We start from the raw sequence: 20,617 nt of genomic DNA, 5'->3' as shown, positions 1-20,617 counted from the left end.
CTTCCCCTCTTGGTACAGGCCAAGTGGCTAACTCCTCCTCATACAACCTGTTTGGGTTATCCTTCTATGGTGTATTTGCTTGCAACTACTGAATTTTGATTATATTGCATTGCATGACTATGCATAGATATATAAATTATGTATTGCCTTCCTTCTGGGGGCACCTGACATCTGGGGCAAGAAAGACTGAAGAAAATGGCGTCAGCTGTGTCTTATATACCCCTGTCGCACTGACGTCAGGGAAGAAGGCGACAACAACAGACGCCTGACCTAGACTTTGGAATTCGGCCGACCGAGGACCCGCCTGACGGCAGGAGAACCCATCTGTAATGACTGCAGCTGTATTAGCACTCGAACATCTACATTTATGGTAGGTACAAAACTGTACTTTATGCCTTATGGGCTGTGATTGAGTGGCACACTGAGTTTGTGGGCTATGTGTCATTTGGGTTGTGTTGAGGGGTTGTGGTTTCTTGCGTTTCTGCTTTGGAGGTCTCCGTTGCTTGAGCAGATTCTTATTAAGAGCCTTCATGAATGTAGGTGTGTGTTCCATGTTTCTATGTGTGTGTTTTGGTGGTGTAGATGTTGAGGGACTATGTGATGAGTGTGGTGTGGTGCAAGTGTTTACCTTCTCCTCTTGACTGTCTAGTCCAGTCTTTGGTAAAGAGAGCTTTGCTTCCAGTTTGGCTTTATAAGTTCATAGGTAGGTACTAGGCTATCTGCCTGAAGTCATTTATAAGCCTCGCTAGAATGTGTTGGCTTTTGCCGCCCCCTTAGATTAGTTCCCTGTTCCTCTGTCCAGCAGAACCACTGAAGTGATACCCAGGATAAACTTTGTTTCCCATCCACTCGTCAAGGTTTCTATTGGAGTGTTCATGAGGAGCTCTGCCTAATATAGATTGGAATCTTGTTCCAAAGCATGGGAAGTGTCTGGGGCAGGAATCTATCCCTCCAGCACATCCTATTTATTGTTGTGGTGAGGTTTAGATCCCTAGAGCGTGTAGCTCAAGGGGGGGATATGGTTTTCTTTAGGTGGAGCATGTCCATCAATTCTGGGTTGGACATGGCCTTTGTATGTCAGGCAGAGATCACCTCTGAGTAGGCGATATGCATCCGAGTACAGCTGGAGTTTCTATAGTTGACCAGCATAGGGCTTCTGTTTGATGCCAGTGATCCTCTTGGTGAGGTACTTCTGTGGTGTTTCCAGCTTTTGCAGGTGTCTTGTAAGGTACATTCCAAATGGGGCATTGTACTCTATGATGTGTGTGGTCTGATGAACGATGAGTAGAGAGACACAATGACCTCTTGATCCAGATGCGAACCCTTTTGTGATTATGTGGTCCACATAGAAGGATTTTCTAACCCCTTTGGCAATGTGATTATCAAAGGAGAGATTACTATCTACTTGAGTCCCCAGATCCCTTATTACGTCTTCTGTATTTAGGAGACTACCACCTATGTGGTATTTTGTGAGTACTTTGTTTTTTCCAAAGGGGATGACTATGCACTTTTTGGCATTTAGCTTGAGGCCATGATTTTGACACCAGGTATCCGTCCCAGTAAGACCCTTTTGGAGGATGTCTGTGTCAGCTGGAGAGTCAGTTATAGCCCCTAGTTTGCAGTCGTCTGCGAACTTGATCAGCCATAGTCCTCCTGTGCTTACCTGTACCTCTGAGAAGTATATGCCGAACAGGAGGGGTCCTAGGACTGAGCCCTGAGGAACACCACTTGTAACCTGTTTAGAGTCAGACCTAGCTCCCGCAACTCTCACCATATGAGTTCTGTCCATGAGCCAGTTGGCAACCCATCTTGTGACATAGGAGTTTATGTTCAGGCTGGTGAGCTTGTCTATAATACCAGAGTGGGGAATGGTGTCGAAGGCCTTTGTGAGGTCTAGGTAGGCTGTGTGTATCACCTTTCGCTCGTCTATAGCCTTGGTAACTGTCTTAAAGAAGTCCACCAGGTTTCGAAGGCTTGATCTGCCCTTAACAAAGCCGAACTGGGTAGGGTCCACTGTTTGGAGGTTCCAAATATCTCTGTTAATGAGTTCCATGATGATGCGCCCCATAGCCTTACAGACCAAGCTAGTCGGGCTTATAGGGCGATAGTTCCTGGGGTCTGTTGTGGCTCCACCTTTGTGGAGCAGAATAACCATTGCTGTGTGCCACTCTGAGTACGTAGCCTGTGGAGAGGCTGAGTTTGAACAGTGTGTTTAGGTGAGGGGTTAGTTCATCTTTGAGCTTGTGTACGACACAGCCTGGGGCACCATCCGGTCCCATTGATGCTGTGTTTTTGGCTTTAGAGAGGGCTGTTTTAACCTGTCTGTGATTTCAGGGGCTCTACATTCTTCTGGTATGGTTATGGGCCCTTTTGGGGATGAGAGGGGGGTGAAGTTTGCACTGAACCCGTCTGCCAGGATGTTGACGATATCAGTCAGTTCCGTGTATTTTGTGCCATTCTGCACTAACTCCGAGCAGATCTGAGCATTACCACTTAAGTTCTTGACATAGCTAAAGAATACTTTGTGGTTATCTTTGGAGTCCTTGGCAATTTTTCTTTCGAAGCTAGCCTTGGATCATTTTATGAGGGATTGTAGTTTCTTGCTGATACCGATCAGGGATGCCTTCCCTTCTTGGGAATTTACTCTTTTCTGTACTAGTTTCCTCTTCCTATTGTATAGCTTGTTTATGCAGGAGTCCACCAGACTGATTTCCTTTTCTTGAAGGAGTGAGTCTTGTTTTGCTTGGGATAGCATGATTCATGCATTCTTGTAGATGCCCGTAGAATGCATTAGTAAAGGATTTTGTAGCTTGGACAACATTATCCTTTAGCATGGGGGCTTTGAAATTTTCCACCTCGGTCTTAAGTAATGTGAAGTTTGCTTTTGAAAAGTTTTTCACAGTGGTTTCCTTGACAGGGGTGGGGGCAGAATGTGGATATCCAGAGTGATTAGTTTATAGTCAGATCTAACCAGCGAGGGGTTAACCTCCGGTGTGGAACACTGGTCACCCATGTTGGTGATGACCAAGTCCAATATGTTGTCACCTCTGATGGGAGTGTTGGCCAGTTGATCCAGGGCATTTGAGTTTATAAATTCTAGGAAGTGCATCTCTCACAGGTTGTAGTGTTGGGTGGTAGGAGGAGAGGGTTGTCTGTGTACATGAGGCATTTGCTGCATTGCCCCAAGATGCCCAGATTCATCAGGTAGACAGTAGAAAACACGGGGAGCTGACCCTTAGACATGCCTGGATAGGTCCTTATTTATTAAGTACTAAAAACTTTTGTCCTCTAGACAAGTGAGGAAAGTTGAGTGCTGTAGTAATTTGTAGCTTTAGTGCTTATAATGAGTTCTGAACAAGTGCTAAGTGCAAAGAAATAGATTAGTGCTAAAACTAAAAAACTGGCTAGTTCTAAGGGAAAATTTGAAGAGCAGACTGTATGGTGCCAGATTTAAACAAATTAACCAATAAAAAGCTAAAAACTGAGCCCCGTTCTAGCAGTCTTAGATCAGACAACTTCTAGCTGCATACTCCTGCCACTAGGGTACAGGGAAAGCTTCTCCAAAAAAAGATTGTCTCGATTAGTGCTCAAGTAATACAAACAAAGCTAGTTTCAGCGGGTCTGAATTTAGTCTATGCTACAGCAAACAAGGCGCAACAATTTCAGAAAGAAACAGTTCAGATAAACAGGCACAATAAGCCTCTAACCAGAAACTCCCATTGTTTCTCATCTGTCCTGAAACTGCATTGTTTTCTGTTAGAGTGGAGGAAAGAATAATTAGTAAAAATAAGGAGTATTTTAGTTTTTGTGAAAGTAACAAGGTGAGAATCAGATAGTTATGGTTAGTTGGAGAAAGGAGATCATGCAGTGACTATGATTAAAAGAATGAGTGATATTCATAAAATGGGAAAAGTCAAAAGTTGTGCATTAGCATCAGAAAGTAAAAGGAAATGATTTTTGTGTTGTGTATGTTTCTTCTTAACATGAGAAAAGTTGAGAGTTCTTTAGGTTGGTGAAGCATATATGAAACTGGTATGATTACTAAGAGGATTATCACAGGAAGTTGAAGTGTAACAGGGCCATTAGATAGACTTCTCTTGGCAGCCATGAAGCAAACATTTTCAAAGTAGATTGTCAGTTGCAGTATTACTTGACATCAGGTGGTTTAGCACCCATTACAAAATAGTGTAGTCACAAACACTGGTGGCATGTTTGCTTCAAGAATGTTTAGGTTGTGGACCTTCTTGCTGTGGCCCTTAGCCCTTAATTTGCAGCTTCACCAAGGACGGTCTTGAGTAAGAATCTTGCAGTTGGGATATTAGTATCTCTGCAGTTGAGGACTGAGCCTTCTGATTATCTTCTGTTGTCTGTTCTGGCTCTTCCTGCCCTAGTGGATTTACTTCTTAGGATTCAGTACATTCATATACTCATTAAAGAGGACCCCTCCCCAATGTCTTAACACATCAGTTGATCCATGGAGTCCTTCCTTTATGAATCCCAGTTAGCTTTCCAGTTTTTACCTTGTGCTTTTAAGACCCTTAAATTCAGCTGTGGCTGTCGGAGTTCTTTATATAGTGAGCAAGTGTGTATTACTCACTTTTTTTTATCTTGATTTGCAGAAAGTATGTCTGCCTAGTGGTTTGGTTTGAACTGACAGGAACAAGGGCCAGGCTAGCTGTCCCTAGTGAAGCACATGTGATCATGTGTTGACATAGGGAACTTCCACTTCTACCTAAGGAGCTTCACAGACTAAGTGGTGAATTACAGTGGGGATGAACCCATTTGCATCATAAACCCACCAAGGACATGAGCCTTTTGAAGATTATTTTATAAGAGCATTTGCTAATTATTACGGCTTTCAATGAGCTTTCACTAAACCTGTCTTTTTAAATTATGAAATGTTTTTTAAATTTCAGTTTTGTACAACAGGAAAATGCAAACACAAATTTTCCTCAGCTGCACCCTTGTAATACCATCTGGCGTGTTAAAAACAAACTTAAAAGTTCAGTGTATACCCAACCACATTATTGTTACCACATTACCAGTGTGTCCCACCAGTCATCTTTAATTTGCACATTCTCCCTGATCCCTGGTTTAGTAAAGCTCTCCTTACCAACCCTTGCCTTTTTTAAACATCTTTATTAAAATCCCATTTAGTGACATGAGCGCACACTCGGTTATAAAAGAGAAAACTATTCATTACAAGTATTTTCTTTACATGTATGATTTCTTTCTAAACAATTTTTTAATTTAATATTACATTTCTCAAATCCCGCCTTTCCTGAAATAATATTCCTTCTCCTGAACATTATTTTGTACGTGTTATTCCCATAGATTCCATTTATTGCTATGCGGTTTGCACCTTTTTTCCTTCTACAGTCGATTCCCACCTCCAGTTACTTTTATCATCTTTGCAGCATTCAGTAACTCTGTTACAGCTGGTTTAGTTTTTGATTTCCATTTTATACTGTTTTTTTTCTGACAGCTAACCACATTAAAATTAGTAGGGTTTTTGTATATGCAATTCCGTTTATATATCCCAGCACAAAATAATTATTTCCATATTTACAGTAATCTGCTCCTCCAAATTTTTGACTGTGTACCTGGTCGAGAATGTTGGTCTACCAACTTGTCTTCCCAAAGCATGTGTTTCCAGGTGTCTTCTCTTTCCCATCACACCTCCAGCAGTTGTTGTCTTCCTGTAGTAAAATTCTCTGCAGTCTACTTTTGGTATAAAAATACCTATGCTAGCACTTCCATGAGGGAACCATACAATATCACCCCATTGTTTCTTTATATATTGCCTGTTGTTTCCTAGTCTTTTCTAACCTCCTCTTATTGATTCATAGTTGTACATTATTTTATATGTTACTAATCATTTCTTTTGTAAACATTTTTGTTCTAGACTCAGCTGTAAACTCAACCAGAGCTGGTCTTTCAGTTTACACTTCTTCTCCCTTTATGCCTGTGTTCTGTTATCAGTCCTTGGTAGGGGAGGCAGTCTCCAACCCATAATCAAAACTTCTACTTCGCCTTAGGACTTTTCCCTTCCTAATTATTTCCTCCCAACACCTTTGTTCCTTTACTAATTTTCTCTAATAAATTCCAGATCCCTGTTGCCTATTTTCTGTGTCCCTACTTGTAGTCATCCCTAATGGCAAAATCTATGTTCTCCATTGCCATGTTAGTTTAGTTGTCAGAATATTTTCTGCTACTTTGTAGATATAACATTCCATATGGTTATGTTATGGGGCTGCATTCAAAATTCTGCAATCCCCTTAAGTTTTCTTATCACCCCTTTCAACAGAGAGAGAGTCTTAACTCTGTACCTCTAAAGTAACACTTCAGATTTGGTAATCCTGAACTACATTATCTGGGGAGAAATGACTTACTCCACTTAACTCTTGTTTTATCTCCCTCCCAAATAAATTCCTTCAATTCTTTGGTAATTATGGTCCCCAGTTTCTCCTCTGGTTGATTTAAAAAAAGTCTGACCTGTATATAATATTGAAGAAACTGGAAACATTTTCACTGCTTGTATCTTCCATCTTTATCCATGCGCAAGAGCTTCCAGCTTCTCAATTTTTTTTGTGTTATCTTTTGTTTAGTCTTATTCCACACGTCCTTATCTGCTATTTTTAATACGAACACCTAAATACTACTGTATCCATAAACTTGGGTATTACTGAGTTAGTTTGTGTAGAGACAACATTTACTTCTGTAGGCTGTTTTATCTTAATTTATTTTTAGAGCCTGAAAAAAACTTGAAACAGTCTCAATGTCCCACAACACTAAAATGTCCTTACTTGGATCTTTCAAGTACAAAATAATATCAACTGGCAAATAAGTCAAATTTTTCTTGAGTGCCATACCAGTTACAATCTTGATTTTGAGAGTCCCTTATTTTCTTTGCCAGTGGTTTTAAGTATAGGGTAAATAAGAGAAAGAGGACACCCATGCCTGGTTCATCTATTCAAACACAGCTTGTCCGAGAGGAACCCTCCCACCTTGGTTCTTGCCTCTAACACTTCATGTATCTTCTTAATTAACCCCACTATTATCAGGAAATGCAAATGCTGCCATTGCTGTACTTATAAAATGCCTGCAAACTCTATTGAATGCCTTCTGTGCATCCACCAACAGTAGCAGAGTTGTCTTGCACTCTGCTTCCCTCTGAATCAACATTCTGTTAATGTTATCAGATTTGTCTCCTCTCCACAAAACAACATTGATTAGTAACATGCTTGCGTCTGTCTAACATAATGCCAAAAAATGCATTATTGTAGCCTTTGGGAAGTCATATACCCAAGGGAACTGCCACGTTGGCAATATGCCTCTAAGAGTTGCCTCAGTTCGAGATTTGGGAACTTATGTGGACAGTGATCTAAAGTTTGATAAACCTGTGTCTATTGTAATAAAGTCCTTCAGTATTGCACTGCTTTTAAACAAAGAGATTGTGTCTAGATCTAGGGATGTCATTGTTGCCCCTTTGCTCAGTCCTCATTAGGCCAGTCCTTGAATATAATGCCCTCTCTGGCATGTATCTGTCCAGACAGGGAATCTAAACCTCTTCCACAACAGCAACAGAACTGTTTGTAGGGACAGGTGTATTTCGCAGAGGATACCACTGCTATGGAACAGACTCCTCATCCACATAAAACAAAGTTCATCCCTACTCATTTTCAAGCTTAACTTAGATCTTTGGATGGAAAATGGTAGCTTTACCCCAGGACTGCTTCCTGTACAGCTAATGGATGGATGCAGCTCCTAAATGCTTTATCCCATGCATGGGTCCCCTCAAATTATCTATGGTATGATCCCGTTTATTCTTATTAGGGGAAATATATAATAGGTGATGGAGTAGGTCAGGCTGCCGTGGCAGGGCTAGACAACTGGTGGCATAAACTTTGTCTCTAAGTGATTCACTGTTGAAGTGACAGCCAGATCCCATGTGCAAAAATGAGAAAAAGGTGGTGTGACTGGATGGGCATGGCCAATCTATAACCAAATGGGATGGGTTATTTCAAGCACAAAAAGGGAAATTGGCTAGGCTTAAAGTGACCCACAAGGGCAACTATTCCATGTGAGCACTTTTTCACTTTTCTCAACCGTTATGTATTGGTGGAATTAGTATATCTGCGGAGGTGTGAGGGATACAGAGTGGCTTGGCCCCATGCATAGAGCAAGTTTTGCAGGAAATTTTTATGCATCAGTAGTGGTTTACTCTGTATTTCTTTTTCTTCCACAGGTCTACGACTGGTGTTAATATTTAAGTAATGAGGTATGGGAGTACGGGGAGCATGGGAGTGCAGATGGGGCTTGCCCCCTGCAAAACTTACGTTTTTAATACATGTTTAGTGTAATTAAATTTTTCATTCAAATGTATTTTGACTAAAAAAAATCAGTTCCTAGAATGTTTCGTCGAAATTGATCAGTCAGCTGTGATTCAGTGAAGTGTAATTCAGTGAAAATAACTCCACTTGTGTTGGTATCATATACTTGTATACATACACACACACACACACACACACACACACATATATATATATATATATATATATATATATATATATATATATATATATATATATATATATATATATATACATACTGCCACATTGGCAATATGCCTCTAAGAGTTGCCTCAGTTCGAGATTTGGGAACTTATGTGGACTGTGATCTAAAGTTTGATAAACCTGTGTCTATTGTAATAAAGTCCTTCAGTGTTGCACTGCTTTTAAACAAAGAGATTGTGTCTAGATCTAGGGATGTCATTGTTGCCCCTTTCCTCAGCCCTCATTAGGCCAGTCCTTGAATATAATGCCCTCTCTGGGGCATTGCTGTATGCTTTGCTGTATTCTGGACTTCTGAAAAGTTCCTGTGTTGCCCATTTCCTTTCTTGGATACAGGGAAGCTTCTTTGTTCACCAGTGGCAGTAGGGAGCTTAGAGCAGCCTATCTATCCCTGGAGGAATGTTCCCAGCACAAGAATCTGGTAGTCTATTGGCTGTTTTGGGCCAATTTCTAGCTCTTTCAAGTCCCCCTGTATAAAACCCGCTTTGGCGCGGTTTTTGCGCTTGTTACTACTCAGCCAAGCTCCTTGTGGTCCTGTAAAGTGGTGCTATCAGCAGAGAGGCTAAAAGAGCGACTGCTAACCTGATAAAAGTGTTTTTTTTGCTGCTACTACCTGGGCGACTGTCCGATCTAGCTAAACTGCAAGTATTTCTGCTTCTTGAACTGTTTTAAACTGTTTAAAGTTGTTTTTGCACCTGCACTTTTAAAGTTTGCCCTGTTTGTTACATTTACCTGTTGAGGCTACACACTCAAGTGCGCTAGCCTGTGTTACATATTTATTGCATTTTCCTGCTGTTTGTTGCAAAAAAGAAAAAGAAAAAAAAAATTATCCTTGTTTCCCCGTCTTTCCTGACCTAGAGTAATCCAAATACAGGCTTTGCTGTATTCTGGACTTTTGGAAAGTTCCTGTGTTGCCCATTTCCTTTCTTGGATAAAGGGAGGCTTCTTTGTTCACCAGTAGCAGTGGGAAGCTTAGAGCAGCCTATCTCTCCCTGGAAGAGTGTTCCCAGCACAAGAATCTGGTAGTCTATTGTCCGTTTTGGGCCAATTTCTAGGTCTTTCAAGTCCCCCTGTATAAAACCCGCTTTAGCGCGGCTTTGCCCGAATTTGTGCATAGCGCAGCATCAGGCAATGCCGCTTAATTGGGTTTAAACCATTCTCGCTCCACAAAGTCTGCTCTTCACTTTTTCCCTTAGAACTGATCTAGTTATCGTAATAAACACCCTATTCCTACTCTAAAGCCTGGCACTTGCTCACTAAAGCAATTATACAAGTCAGCACTAAAAAATTAAAAGCACTACACCCTCACAAACTCCCCTTGAGTACCTTGTTCCCCATTGGCCCTTTTTTCAATTATAAAGGAATTCCCAATACTATTCTAGCATGTCCAAAGGTCAGTTGTCAATCTCCTCTCCGGTCCAGCTGGTGAATCTGGGAATCTTGAGGCAATGTTACAACTGCCTTATGTACACAGACAACCCTCTCCTCCTCCCAACAAATTCCAACACGTGAGAGATGCAACCATATAGCCAAACTGGAGGCTAAGCTCTCTCAACTCAGTACTGGCATAACCAGTCAGGAGGAGAAGGAAACCAATCTCACTACAATTCCAGTCTCACATAGACCTACCACGACAGCAAACCAAACACATAAACACAAAAAAACATACTCGGAGGCTCTAAATAAAAATCTGCCTACGCAACAGAGACCTCCAAAGCAGACACCCAAGCAACCGCTACCCCAAAACAAAACACGTGCAACACCTAGCTCACAAAGCTAGTGTGCCGAACAGTCACAGCCCTTAAGGCTAAACAACACACCTGATACACTTGTAATAGGTGACTCTATCGTCAGGCTCACTAACGTCCCGCTCACCAGGCTGAACAAGGAGAAAGTCACGGTGAGCTGCCTGTCGGGCGCTAGGATCTGCCACATAACACAAGCACTCAGGTCACTCCAAGGCAAGTACAAATATGACTCAGTCATTGTCCATGCTGGTGTGAATGACCTGAGACGTTCCTCCTTAGACTACATGAAAAGAGACATAGAGGAGCTCTCTGAGCATGTAGCCCAGGCCGGTATGACCCTGACCTTGAGTGGCATCTTACCCATACCAAGAACGATGCCACAATATGAAGACAAGATGATCAATTTCAACAATTGGCTTAAGTATTGGTGTCATTCAAAGGGGATCCAATGCTTGTCAGCCTGGGATGACATGCTCGACAAGCCACGATGCTTCGCTAGGGACGGTTTGCACCTGTCACCCATGGGCTTTCGGATATTGGCAAAGGCTCTTGCCACCCCCATAGTGCCTTTTTTAGGCAAGGCTCAAAAGACAAACCCACCTCCATAGGTATCACAAGGGATAAGAAACTAAGAATAATGCTACTCAATGCCAGAAGTCTAAACCTCAAGATGCACGCACTGAAATACTCTCCTTAGCATGGAGAACATTGATATCTGTGCAGTAACAGAAACCTGGTTCAAGGCTCCCGAAAGCACCCCAGCACTACCAGGTTATACCTCATACCATGTTTTTCGGCCCCAATACTTGGACCGAACCACAAAAGGAGGGGGGGGGAGTATCAATATTCGTCAAAGATACCCACACCTCCAGGTTGGTGGCACAGCATGAAGCATCAGAGACTATCCATGTGCAACTAACAGTTGGTAAAACTGCCTTCCAGTTTATAGCCTGCTACAGACCACCCTCCCAAACCCAGGAACCCCACTCGGCCTTCCTGAGAACACTGGAAAATATGAAGGTCTCTCCAAACACCATTATATTGGGCGACTTCAACTACCCAAACATAGACTGGGAGCATTACTCTAGCTCCAACACCCTAGCCCAAAGGTTCCTAGAATTTATAAACTCAAATGCTATGGAACAACTTGTTACCACTCCCACAAGAGGGGAAAACATACTGGAGCTGATCATCACCAACATGGGGACTCTATGCTCCAGACCAGAAGTGTATCCCTCACTGGTAAAGATCAGACCATAAACTAATCTCACTAGATATTCACATCCCGACCCCAGCCCCTGCCCAGAAAACCACAGTGAAAAACTTCTCTAAAGCAAATTTCGCACTCCTCAAAACCGAGGTGGAATCCTTCAAAGCCCCCGGGCCTGTGGAAAATACGGCCCAGACCACCGAATCCTTTATAAACACATTCTATGAACACCTTCAGGAATGCATGGATCATGCAATCCCAAACAAAACCAAGACCCAATCCTCCAAAGGCAGCCGTCCTGTCTGGTGGACCCCAGCCATAAACAAACTATACAATAGAAGGAGGAAGCTACTACATGATAGAGCAAAATCCCAAAAAGGGAAGGCATCTCTGATCAGTATTAGCAAAAAACTATGGGCACTCATAAAATCGTCTAAGGCCAGCTTCGAGAGAAAAATTGCACAGGACACTAAAGATAATCACAAGGCTTTCTTTAGTTATGTTAGGAACCTGGGTGGGAATTCCCAGATATGCTCAGAATTAATCCAAAATGACAAAAAATACACCAAACCCACAGACATTGCCAACATCCTAGCTGACAAGTTCGGCGCAAACTTCTCCCCCCCCTCCCCTTCCCCACCAAAAGGGCAAATATCTATCCCAGCAGAGTGCTGCCCCCCTGACATCTCAGATGATCAGGTAAGAGCCGCCCCCTCCAAAGCAAAAAACACAGCATTAATGAGACCAGACGGTGTCCCGGGCTGTGTCCTACATGAACTCCAAGAAGAACTAAACCCAAACATAAAACTACTGTTCAATCTCAACCTTACTACAGGATATGTACCCAAAGAGTTGCGTACAGCAACAGTGGTCCCTCTCCACAAAGGTGGTGCCCCAACGGATCCTGGAAACTATCGCCCCATAAGCCTGACTAGCTTGGTCTGCAAAGCTATGGAAAGGATCATCATGGACCTCATAAATAAAGATATTGTGGACCTACAAACAATGGATCCTACCCAGTTCGGCTTTGTTATGGGCAGATCCTGCCTCTTAAACCTGGTCGATTTCTTTGAAACAGTCACCAAGGCCATTGACGAGGGGAAGGTGGTCCACACAGCCTACCTGGACCTCACAAAAGCCTTCGATACAATACCCCACTCGGGCATTATAGATAAGCTCACAAGCTTAAATATAAACGCCTATTTCATTAGATGGGTTGCAAACTGGCTCAAGGACAGAACCCACATGGTTAGAATTGCTGGAGCCATGTCAGACTCCAAACCAGTTACAAGTGACGTCCCACAAGGCTCAGTCCTGGGACGTCTCTTGTTCGGTATATATTTCTCAGAGATACAGGCCAACACGGAAGGACTGTGGCTGATCAAGTTCACAGATGACTGCAAACTGGGCGCCATAATCGACTCTCCAGCCAACACAAGCATCCTACAAAAGGGCCTCATAGAAACAGAGAACTGGTGCCAGAGCCATTGCCTCAAGCTAAACGCCAAAAAGGTTATAGTCATCCCCTTCGGCAAAAACAAAGTGCCCACAAATTAACACATAGATGGTAATCCATTAAATACGGAAGAAGTAATTAGGGACCTGGGGACCCAAGTTGATAGCAATCTCTCATTCCACAGCCACGTGGCCAAAGTGGTTAGAAAAACATTTTATATAGCCCACCTAATCATGAAGGGATTCACATCTAGATCAGGGGAGGTCATCGTGCCTCTTTACTCATCCCTCATCAGGCCCATAATTGAGTACAATGCCCCTTTTGGGATGTACCTTACCAGACACCTACAGCAACTGGAAAGACCACAAAAGTACCTCGCCAGGAGGATCAAAGTGCTCAAACAGATGCCATTTTCTGCCCGGTCAAAGAAACTCCAGCTCTACTCAGTGGCATACCGCCTGCTCAGAGGCGATCTGTGCCTGACATATAAAGCCATGTCCAACCCGGAATTAATGGACATGCTGCACCTCAGAAAATCCAAATCCCATCGAGCTACGCGCTCGAGAGACTTGAATCTCGGCACAGAAATAAATAGGACATGCTGGAGGGACAGATTCATAACCCAGAGGCTCCCTTCACTCTGGAATAAAATCCCAGTCCAGGTTAGGCAGAGTCCCTCATTGACTCTCTTCAAGAGGAATCTTTATGAGTGGATGGGAGATCGTAGATTTACTCCGGGTATCACTTCTGTGTCACTGTTAGACAGAGGCACAGTATACTAACCTTGAAAAAGGGCATAGCAAAATTCATTTAAAATGGGTGGCGAAAGCCAAACACACTCTGGCTAGGCTTGTAAATGCCCTAGGGCAGATAGCCTAGTATGAACCTATAAATATATATATATATATATATATATATATATATATATATATAGATATATAGATATATAGATATATATATAGATATATATATATACACACACACACACACACACATATATATATATATATATGTGTGTGTGTGTGTGTGTGTGTATATATATATATATGTGTATGTATATATATATATATATATATATATATATATATATATATATATATATAAAAAATGTGTGTGTGTGTGTGTGTTTTGGTAGTTTGTGTACATGCGTGTGATTTTTTTTCCTAGCAAAAATAAGAATTAGAGGGAGAAACCTTGGCATTCACTGCAAAGCTTTCAACTATGGGAGCAAAGCTCCACTTTAGAAATTCTTGCAGTAAATTATTTAAAGCGAAAACACTTGTTAAAATAATTTATCCTCATTTGGTAACTGTGGAAGTGTAATATTCCAGAGATCATTTTCAGTAATGATCTGGGCCCGTGGGCAGTCACCCTGTGTAAAAAGATATATGCTTGAAAGTCTAAATACATAATTACAGATGTTTCTTTGTGATAGAAACAGTTATAGTATACTGGGATGCACTAAATATGTTGTGCTCAAGTAGTAAAATACTTTTGGTTTAGAGGTGTTAAGAGCTTTTAAGAGATGAATGTTATCTGTGTATGCTATATAGCCTAATTAAAAAAAAAAAAAAAAAAAAGACTAACCCCTGTCCACTGTTGGTCCTATTTACTTTTTTACAGATTGACTAGTGGTTGAAAAAGCGTCTCCCTCTAGTGGTTCTGGCCCATATGTCTGTTTTTCTCGATTACTTCCATTCTCACAGTGCTCGTCTCCCATTTCAACATGTTATAAACACAACCATGTCCACCAGCAACCTCCATCTGCAACCATTATACTTTGCCCAGAAGAGAGCTAATCGGCCACCTTTGTTATATAAAAAAGTATTGTCTGCTCTGCTGTTGTTGCAGCTATATTAGAATAATCTATTCTTTAGCACTTAACATGGATTCAGATGAAGACTCAGCACCTCCACTGCCCTCCTCAGACTCGCTTCTGTCGGACTAAAAAAAAATGGAATATGAGATATCTGATGGAGCAGGTTTTGTACGTCTAAGCGCAAGGCCTTTGATACACTCTCACAATAAACTATTCATAGTTCTTTCTGTTGGTCTCACTAACTTGGAACTATCAGTGGTTCCAGCTGTAGGTGCAAGGTTTGTGGATTAGGATGGTGTTTAAAAGCTCCATGTCTCTCCCTTTTCCCATGCATGTCTCCACAAAGGTCTGTACTTTATTACTAATTATTAGTACTATATATATGAATTGAGGGTATGTGATTTTTTTTGTTTGTTCCTTTAAGGACATCAAGGTTTTTAGTGCCATCTCTGTGATTGGTTCAGTGCTTTTTGAATTTCTATAAATGGATCATCTTTTATTTTACATTGTATGGTCTGAAGAAGCTTGTTAGCGAAAGCGCTTACCGTTCTGTGGTTTTGTAATAGAAGGTTTTATGTTCAAGTATTTTTTTGAACTGCCTGGTTGCTTCGCTGAGATTTTTACAGTTTTTATTGCTAATTATTTGTAGTATTCTGACTTCCAGACTTTACCAACATTTTCAGCTTAATGAAGATGACTTAGCTTCCTAGTCTCAGTCTTCTAACTAGCAAGTCATCTGCATTTCCGAGGAACTTTTACATATGAGCTACCTCCACCAGTAGCTGTTGTTTCTTAGGCTTGGCATTTAATTTTTCAAAAACTTGTAGTAGTCCATTACAATCCCCCTACTAAAACTGTGTTCATTTTAAGTGTCTTGCACATAGATTGACACATCGATATCCTTCATAATTTATATGAAATGTCTGCACCTACCCTAGAATCAGTTACTGTGGGATACCATGAAGCTTTCTTACTGCTACTTCCTATGCTCTCCTTTGTCAGTTCTGGCAGAAACCAGTATTGCAGTTTTCATTCAAGGTTGTCAATTTATGTGCTCATCCCCCAAAATGGAAGACTGCTGCCTTACTGTATATAAAACTTAAACAACCTTTAGGTTCATTAAATTTTTGCCAGGCTATTACAGTTTAATCACTAGCCACTTTTTGACAGAGTTCAATCAAGAAAACTTCCTCAAACTCTGCATGCCACAACAGTCTGTTTCCCGCATCTCCTTTTCATTGCTTACGCGCTGCCTTCTCTTTTACTTGTCCTCAACTCTGAAAGTCTCTGTACTATTGCAACCAGCCTTACTTGCAATGTTTCAAAAGGGCTTTAGCATTTATCGTGGTTTACTTCCACACACTTCTATAGAGTATATTAAAGTTACCAATCTGAGAGCACCATTTTTTTTTTCCGTTTTATCCTCCTCAAATGGCTAGTACAAATGATTATCAGGTCTTCAGTAATCGAATTAGTTTGAGACATGAATTTCAAGAAATTCAGTTCAAAATCAAAGTTCAGGAGGTGAATCTTGGCGTCCATTTTTGGAACAAATAACCACTTGGTTGGAACTGGAGAGAGAGACTGATCATAAATCTTAATAGTTCATGGGATGCTGTCTGCCCCATGTATTACTAGTTACAGAGGAAGAAGTGCCAGCTGTTTCACAGCTTTGAAGATTGTTACACAATTTGTTGGTACTCATAATCCTACAGAAGTAGCTGGATAGTGATTACATTTAAGCCAATGTGTCTATACATTAAAATAATTTAATAATTAAGAGTTTTTACCTCTGCCATTAACAACAAGCTCATGTAACTAGTGTAACGTTTGACACTTTTTTTATATAAAAAAGTTCAGCTTATTGTAATGAATAGTATTTATAACTAACTGTACATCATCCACAGACTTTCTGTTTGAGTACTTCTCATATATGCCATCTGGTTAGATTTTTCAGTCTGTGAAATGAACAGTATCCAAAAGATGTTCTGCCTCTTAATCACTGTAGCCCCATTGGTTATAACTTATGTCCGGAGTCCTTTTGAAGTAGGGTGGTTCTAAATGTTCCAGTCTGTTTCATCAGTACTAAAGAGGTAGAACATCAGCCGGACTGAACACAAAACAGTTGAAGCTTTATCTCTGTGAAATAAACAATATAAGCCTTTTTTTTGTGCCAGAGAGATCAACCCTGCCCACCCCACAGCCCCTGTGTATTAACTCCACAACTGTAGAACCACAGTGAAGAAGAAAAATTTTCATCTTCAGTGTACAAACAGAAGCAGTGCCTGCATTTATTCTCTGTCTGAAGAACACTGATCCAGGAGTTGCTTATCAAAGAACTGAAATTGACAAGTTGAAACCTTGTCCACTTTAAACTCGGCCAAGAGTATGGAAGTCAGTAGTAACCTGCAGGTAATTACCAGATCAGCCAGTCTGTGTGCGCAGCTCCTCAAGTGCTATTCCTTTAAGTCACTTTGTGTCTTCCCCCCTTTAAAGTGCTGGTTCTCTTTCTATGCTAGAGTATGCATTTAAACATTGGGGAGTTAAGCAGAATTTTGTCAGTGTCGGCCTTGAAGTTTTAATTTTGTTATAGGAGAGTTTCCTAGCTTGATAGTAAAATGAGCCAAAAGTCATTGATGGGCTGAGTATGCCCCTTAATCTAAACAAACCAAACTGGATTCTAACTGGATGACTAGCATGATTACAAGGCTTAACCCATTGGTTAGGGTCTACTTTTGAGTTTTTCAAAGGTCCTAGGATACGGTGAGTATTCAGTTATTCCTAGTCCTGTTTTGTCTTACTGATTGTTTTGTTGTTTGCATTTTAGTAACATGAGAATGAGTTTCAAGAAATAGTTCTATTTGTCACTCTAGGGAATGATTTCCTGCGAGCAAGTCAAATGAACATTAACATTGCCACATGGAGTCGGTTGATGAAGAACATCCTTCCTCTCTGTAGTTCCATGACTTCATTAAGCCCACCTATTACTGACACTGTTCATGAAGCATTGAAACAGTCTTTATCACCATCATTACTGGGCAGGATTAACATGGCATCACCACAATTCTCAAGGTAAGTTTTATTTTTAAAGTCTGTTACTAAAATTATAGTAATCTTCCTGGTAGCATTTACTTAAAGATATGTAGTTACATTTTTAGTTCAGTCATAGGAGGTTACAGGGCTAATGGCCTTACGGCCCTTACAAGCCTAGCCAAGTTTTTAACCCCAATTACTAGTGTCTGTTATGAGCAGTCACTTAATTCAGCGCCTATTGCTTCTGTCCAGGAGGGACATGGGTGGAACCCCCCAGGGCAAATTTCTGGTGTCCCATCCAGTCATTCAAATTACGCTTAAATAGGGTCAGTGATGGGCTCTTTTTAACATGAATTAGAAGTCTGTTCCAAAGGTGAGGTATCCTCTGCGAGACAAATCTGTCACTCCAGCAAATTCTGCTGATGTCTCATACCAGGTTAAGGTCTTTAGAGTTAGTGACCCATATGCCATTGACTTGTATATGTGAAAAATTTCTATAAAGGCAGGGTCAGAAATTCCTTTATATGCAAGGCACATGTCTCTGAGCAGTCTGTACAACACCAAGTAAAGTGACAGTGATTTAATTCTGTCCACATATGACAGATGCTGCAGACCCTGAAGTTTCTTTGTAAGGAATCTTTGTGGTCTCTCCAAGTGCAGCAGGTTCTTGGAGAGGTACATACTAAAGGGAGCTTTGTACTCTTAAAGGCCTGATGAGGGAAGAGTGCTGGGAGGTTATAACTTCTTTACTTTCTAGAGGCAATGCCCTTACTTATGAAGTGAGCCATATAAAATGCCCTTCTTACCACTGTGGAGACATGGTGGTCAGTGGTAAGATTACTGTCCAACTGTGTTCCGAGGTTTCTCTCCACTGATTGCATGCTTAGGCTATTGCTGTTGATGTGATGGTTCACAGGGACATCGCAATTGCCAAAAGGGATGATGATGCATTTTTGTGCATTATGTTTCATGACTTTGGCACAAATCATTTGTCTGCGCAAGTACCTTTTGCAAGATGTTAACATCGTTTGGGGACTAAATGACCACTCCCAGTTTGCAGTGTGCAAAATGACTGCATGTACCATATTTGAATGCCAGCTAATGTAGTTTCTTGTACTTGTTCTGAATCAGTAAAATTCTTCAGATGCATCTTCCTGGTTGAAGGGCTAGTTTTCACATCTTGTTAGATATTTAGTGTAGTAAAATTCATAGTTTACTTTAGGGCATCCTTTTTGTCAGGCTCTCTGCACTTGTTGGATCACTTGGATACATCCTTTATTTGGTCTCTTTCATGGCTACTTTTTTGCATTTACTTAGTGAGTGCCAACTCTTTTAGACCATGCAAGGTGGTTCTTTGTCAGAGATGAGGAAGAACTGCATTCTCAGGATCACTGCTGCCTTCTTATTTTGTATGGTTCAGAACATTTCCGATATGAAGCAGTTGAAGGTTTCTGTGTTCATTTCCTAATGTTAAGCATGTGAGGTGTGGCCACAGTCATAACGGTTTCCTGATAAGGGTAAGACCAGTGAATGGTAGTGGTGGTTGTAAGTGCCAGTGCTTCAGATCTGAAACCCAGTAATACCCGAGGTAGAAAAGTTTAAAACTTTCATTATCCACTGGCTGCCAGTGATGAGGAGGCACATTGTAAGTAAGGTATAGGACACAGATGGTGGCAATGTAAGGAGTTTGGAGTTTAGATCTAAGCTTAGGCCTGTCTCTAAGTTATGGGTCATTGCAACCTTGCAAACCTGTGACTCCTCCCATATGGCTGGTTCCCTTTCTAGCAAGAACTACCAAGAGGTTGATGTCCTGTTTAACTGTGGATGGCTGGAAACATGACCATAGAACTGCCTCCCTCAGCCTCCACTTGGAGTGAGATTAATTCAGGAATGATCTGCTGTCTGTGTCACTTGCAAATGGAAGCTCAGCATGTAAAGATTCAGCCTTCCAGTTCTTGGGATATGTCTTGGATTTGAAATTTGGCTGAGCTAGTAAACTTACTTTGCCTCCTTTCCATCAGCAAGGATCGAGCTTGATCCCTATTATACTCTCCCAGGCTTTTAGCTCTCTTTCATATGTGCAGATGGCTGAATTGTTGAGGGAAAGATCCATTCAATTTGATGCTGTACTGTACTCCATTGCAGGCCTTTTGTAGTATGACACACACTACACCTCTGCCTCCCTGCTTGTTTGACTAAGTTTGACCATCTGGCTCAAGCTTATCCCACTGAATGGAATGTCTCAGAACTTGCATGTTGGATGATAGGAAGTAAAGGCCATCCCCTTCTAACATGAGTCATTGTTGAATCTGTTAGGGTTAAGGTGTCTGTTCTGGAAACATAGAAGGGAGATGGGTCTTCCCCCTCCAGAACTAGTTTCACTTCAGATTGCTTCCTCCTTTGGAGTGATTTGATGCTGATAAGGTGGACTCTAAATAGTTTTCCCTTCTTTGTTCTCTCCAAAAACATTGTAGTGATTAGATAGTGAAGGAGGAAAGAACTCTGACTTGGCCTTCTTAGGTCACCTTTTTGACCTGCTATCTGAGGTTTGATATCTGTGTTATCTCTTAAGCCAAAACAGATCATACAGTACTCAGTATTCTCTTTACCCAGTGAAGAGTCAAGGCCACGGATGTTATGTAAAGAAAATTTCTTCTGTTGAATGTCTGAATTACCTTTCCTGCTTATCCTACTTTTAGTCATCTTGGGTTAATCAGCCCTTTTAAAGGCTCCCCTCTTTCCTAATTTGATTGAGTGAGAAACCATAGAGAAGTACCT

General features: G+C 41.3%; 1 protein-coding gene across 1 annotated transcript in view; it reads left to right on the top strand.

The window, feature by feature from the left end:
* The window catches only part of PKN3 (protein kinase N3), a 2,242,690-nt gene that overhangs the window by 1,327,588 nt on the left and 894,485 nt on the right, over nucleotides 1–20,617 (top strand). The window contains exon 11 of the mRNA XM_044058139.1: nucleotides 17,680–17,878. Coding sequence (XP_043914074.1) covers nucleotides 17,680–17,878 — 199 coding nt within the window. The remainder of the gene's footprint in view (nucleotides 1–17,679; nucleotides 17,879–20,617) is intronic.

The sequence above is a fragment of the Protopterus annectens genome, chromosome 16.part0 (genome assembly GCF_019279795.1).
Source record: "Protopterus annectens isolate FY-2018-M chromosome 16.part0, PAN1.0, whole genome shotgun sequence".
In the NCBI taxonomy this organism is placed as follows: Eukaryota; Metazoa; Chordata; order Ceratodontiformes; family Protopteridae; genus Protopterus; species Protopterus annectens.
The sequence above is the reverse complement of the archived record's forward strand: the minus strand, read 5'-3'. Positions and strand labels throughout refer to the sequence as shown.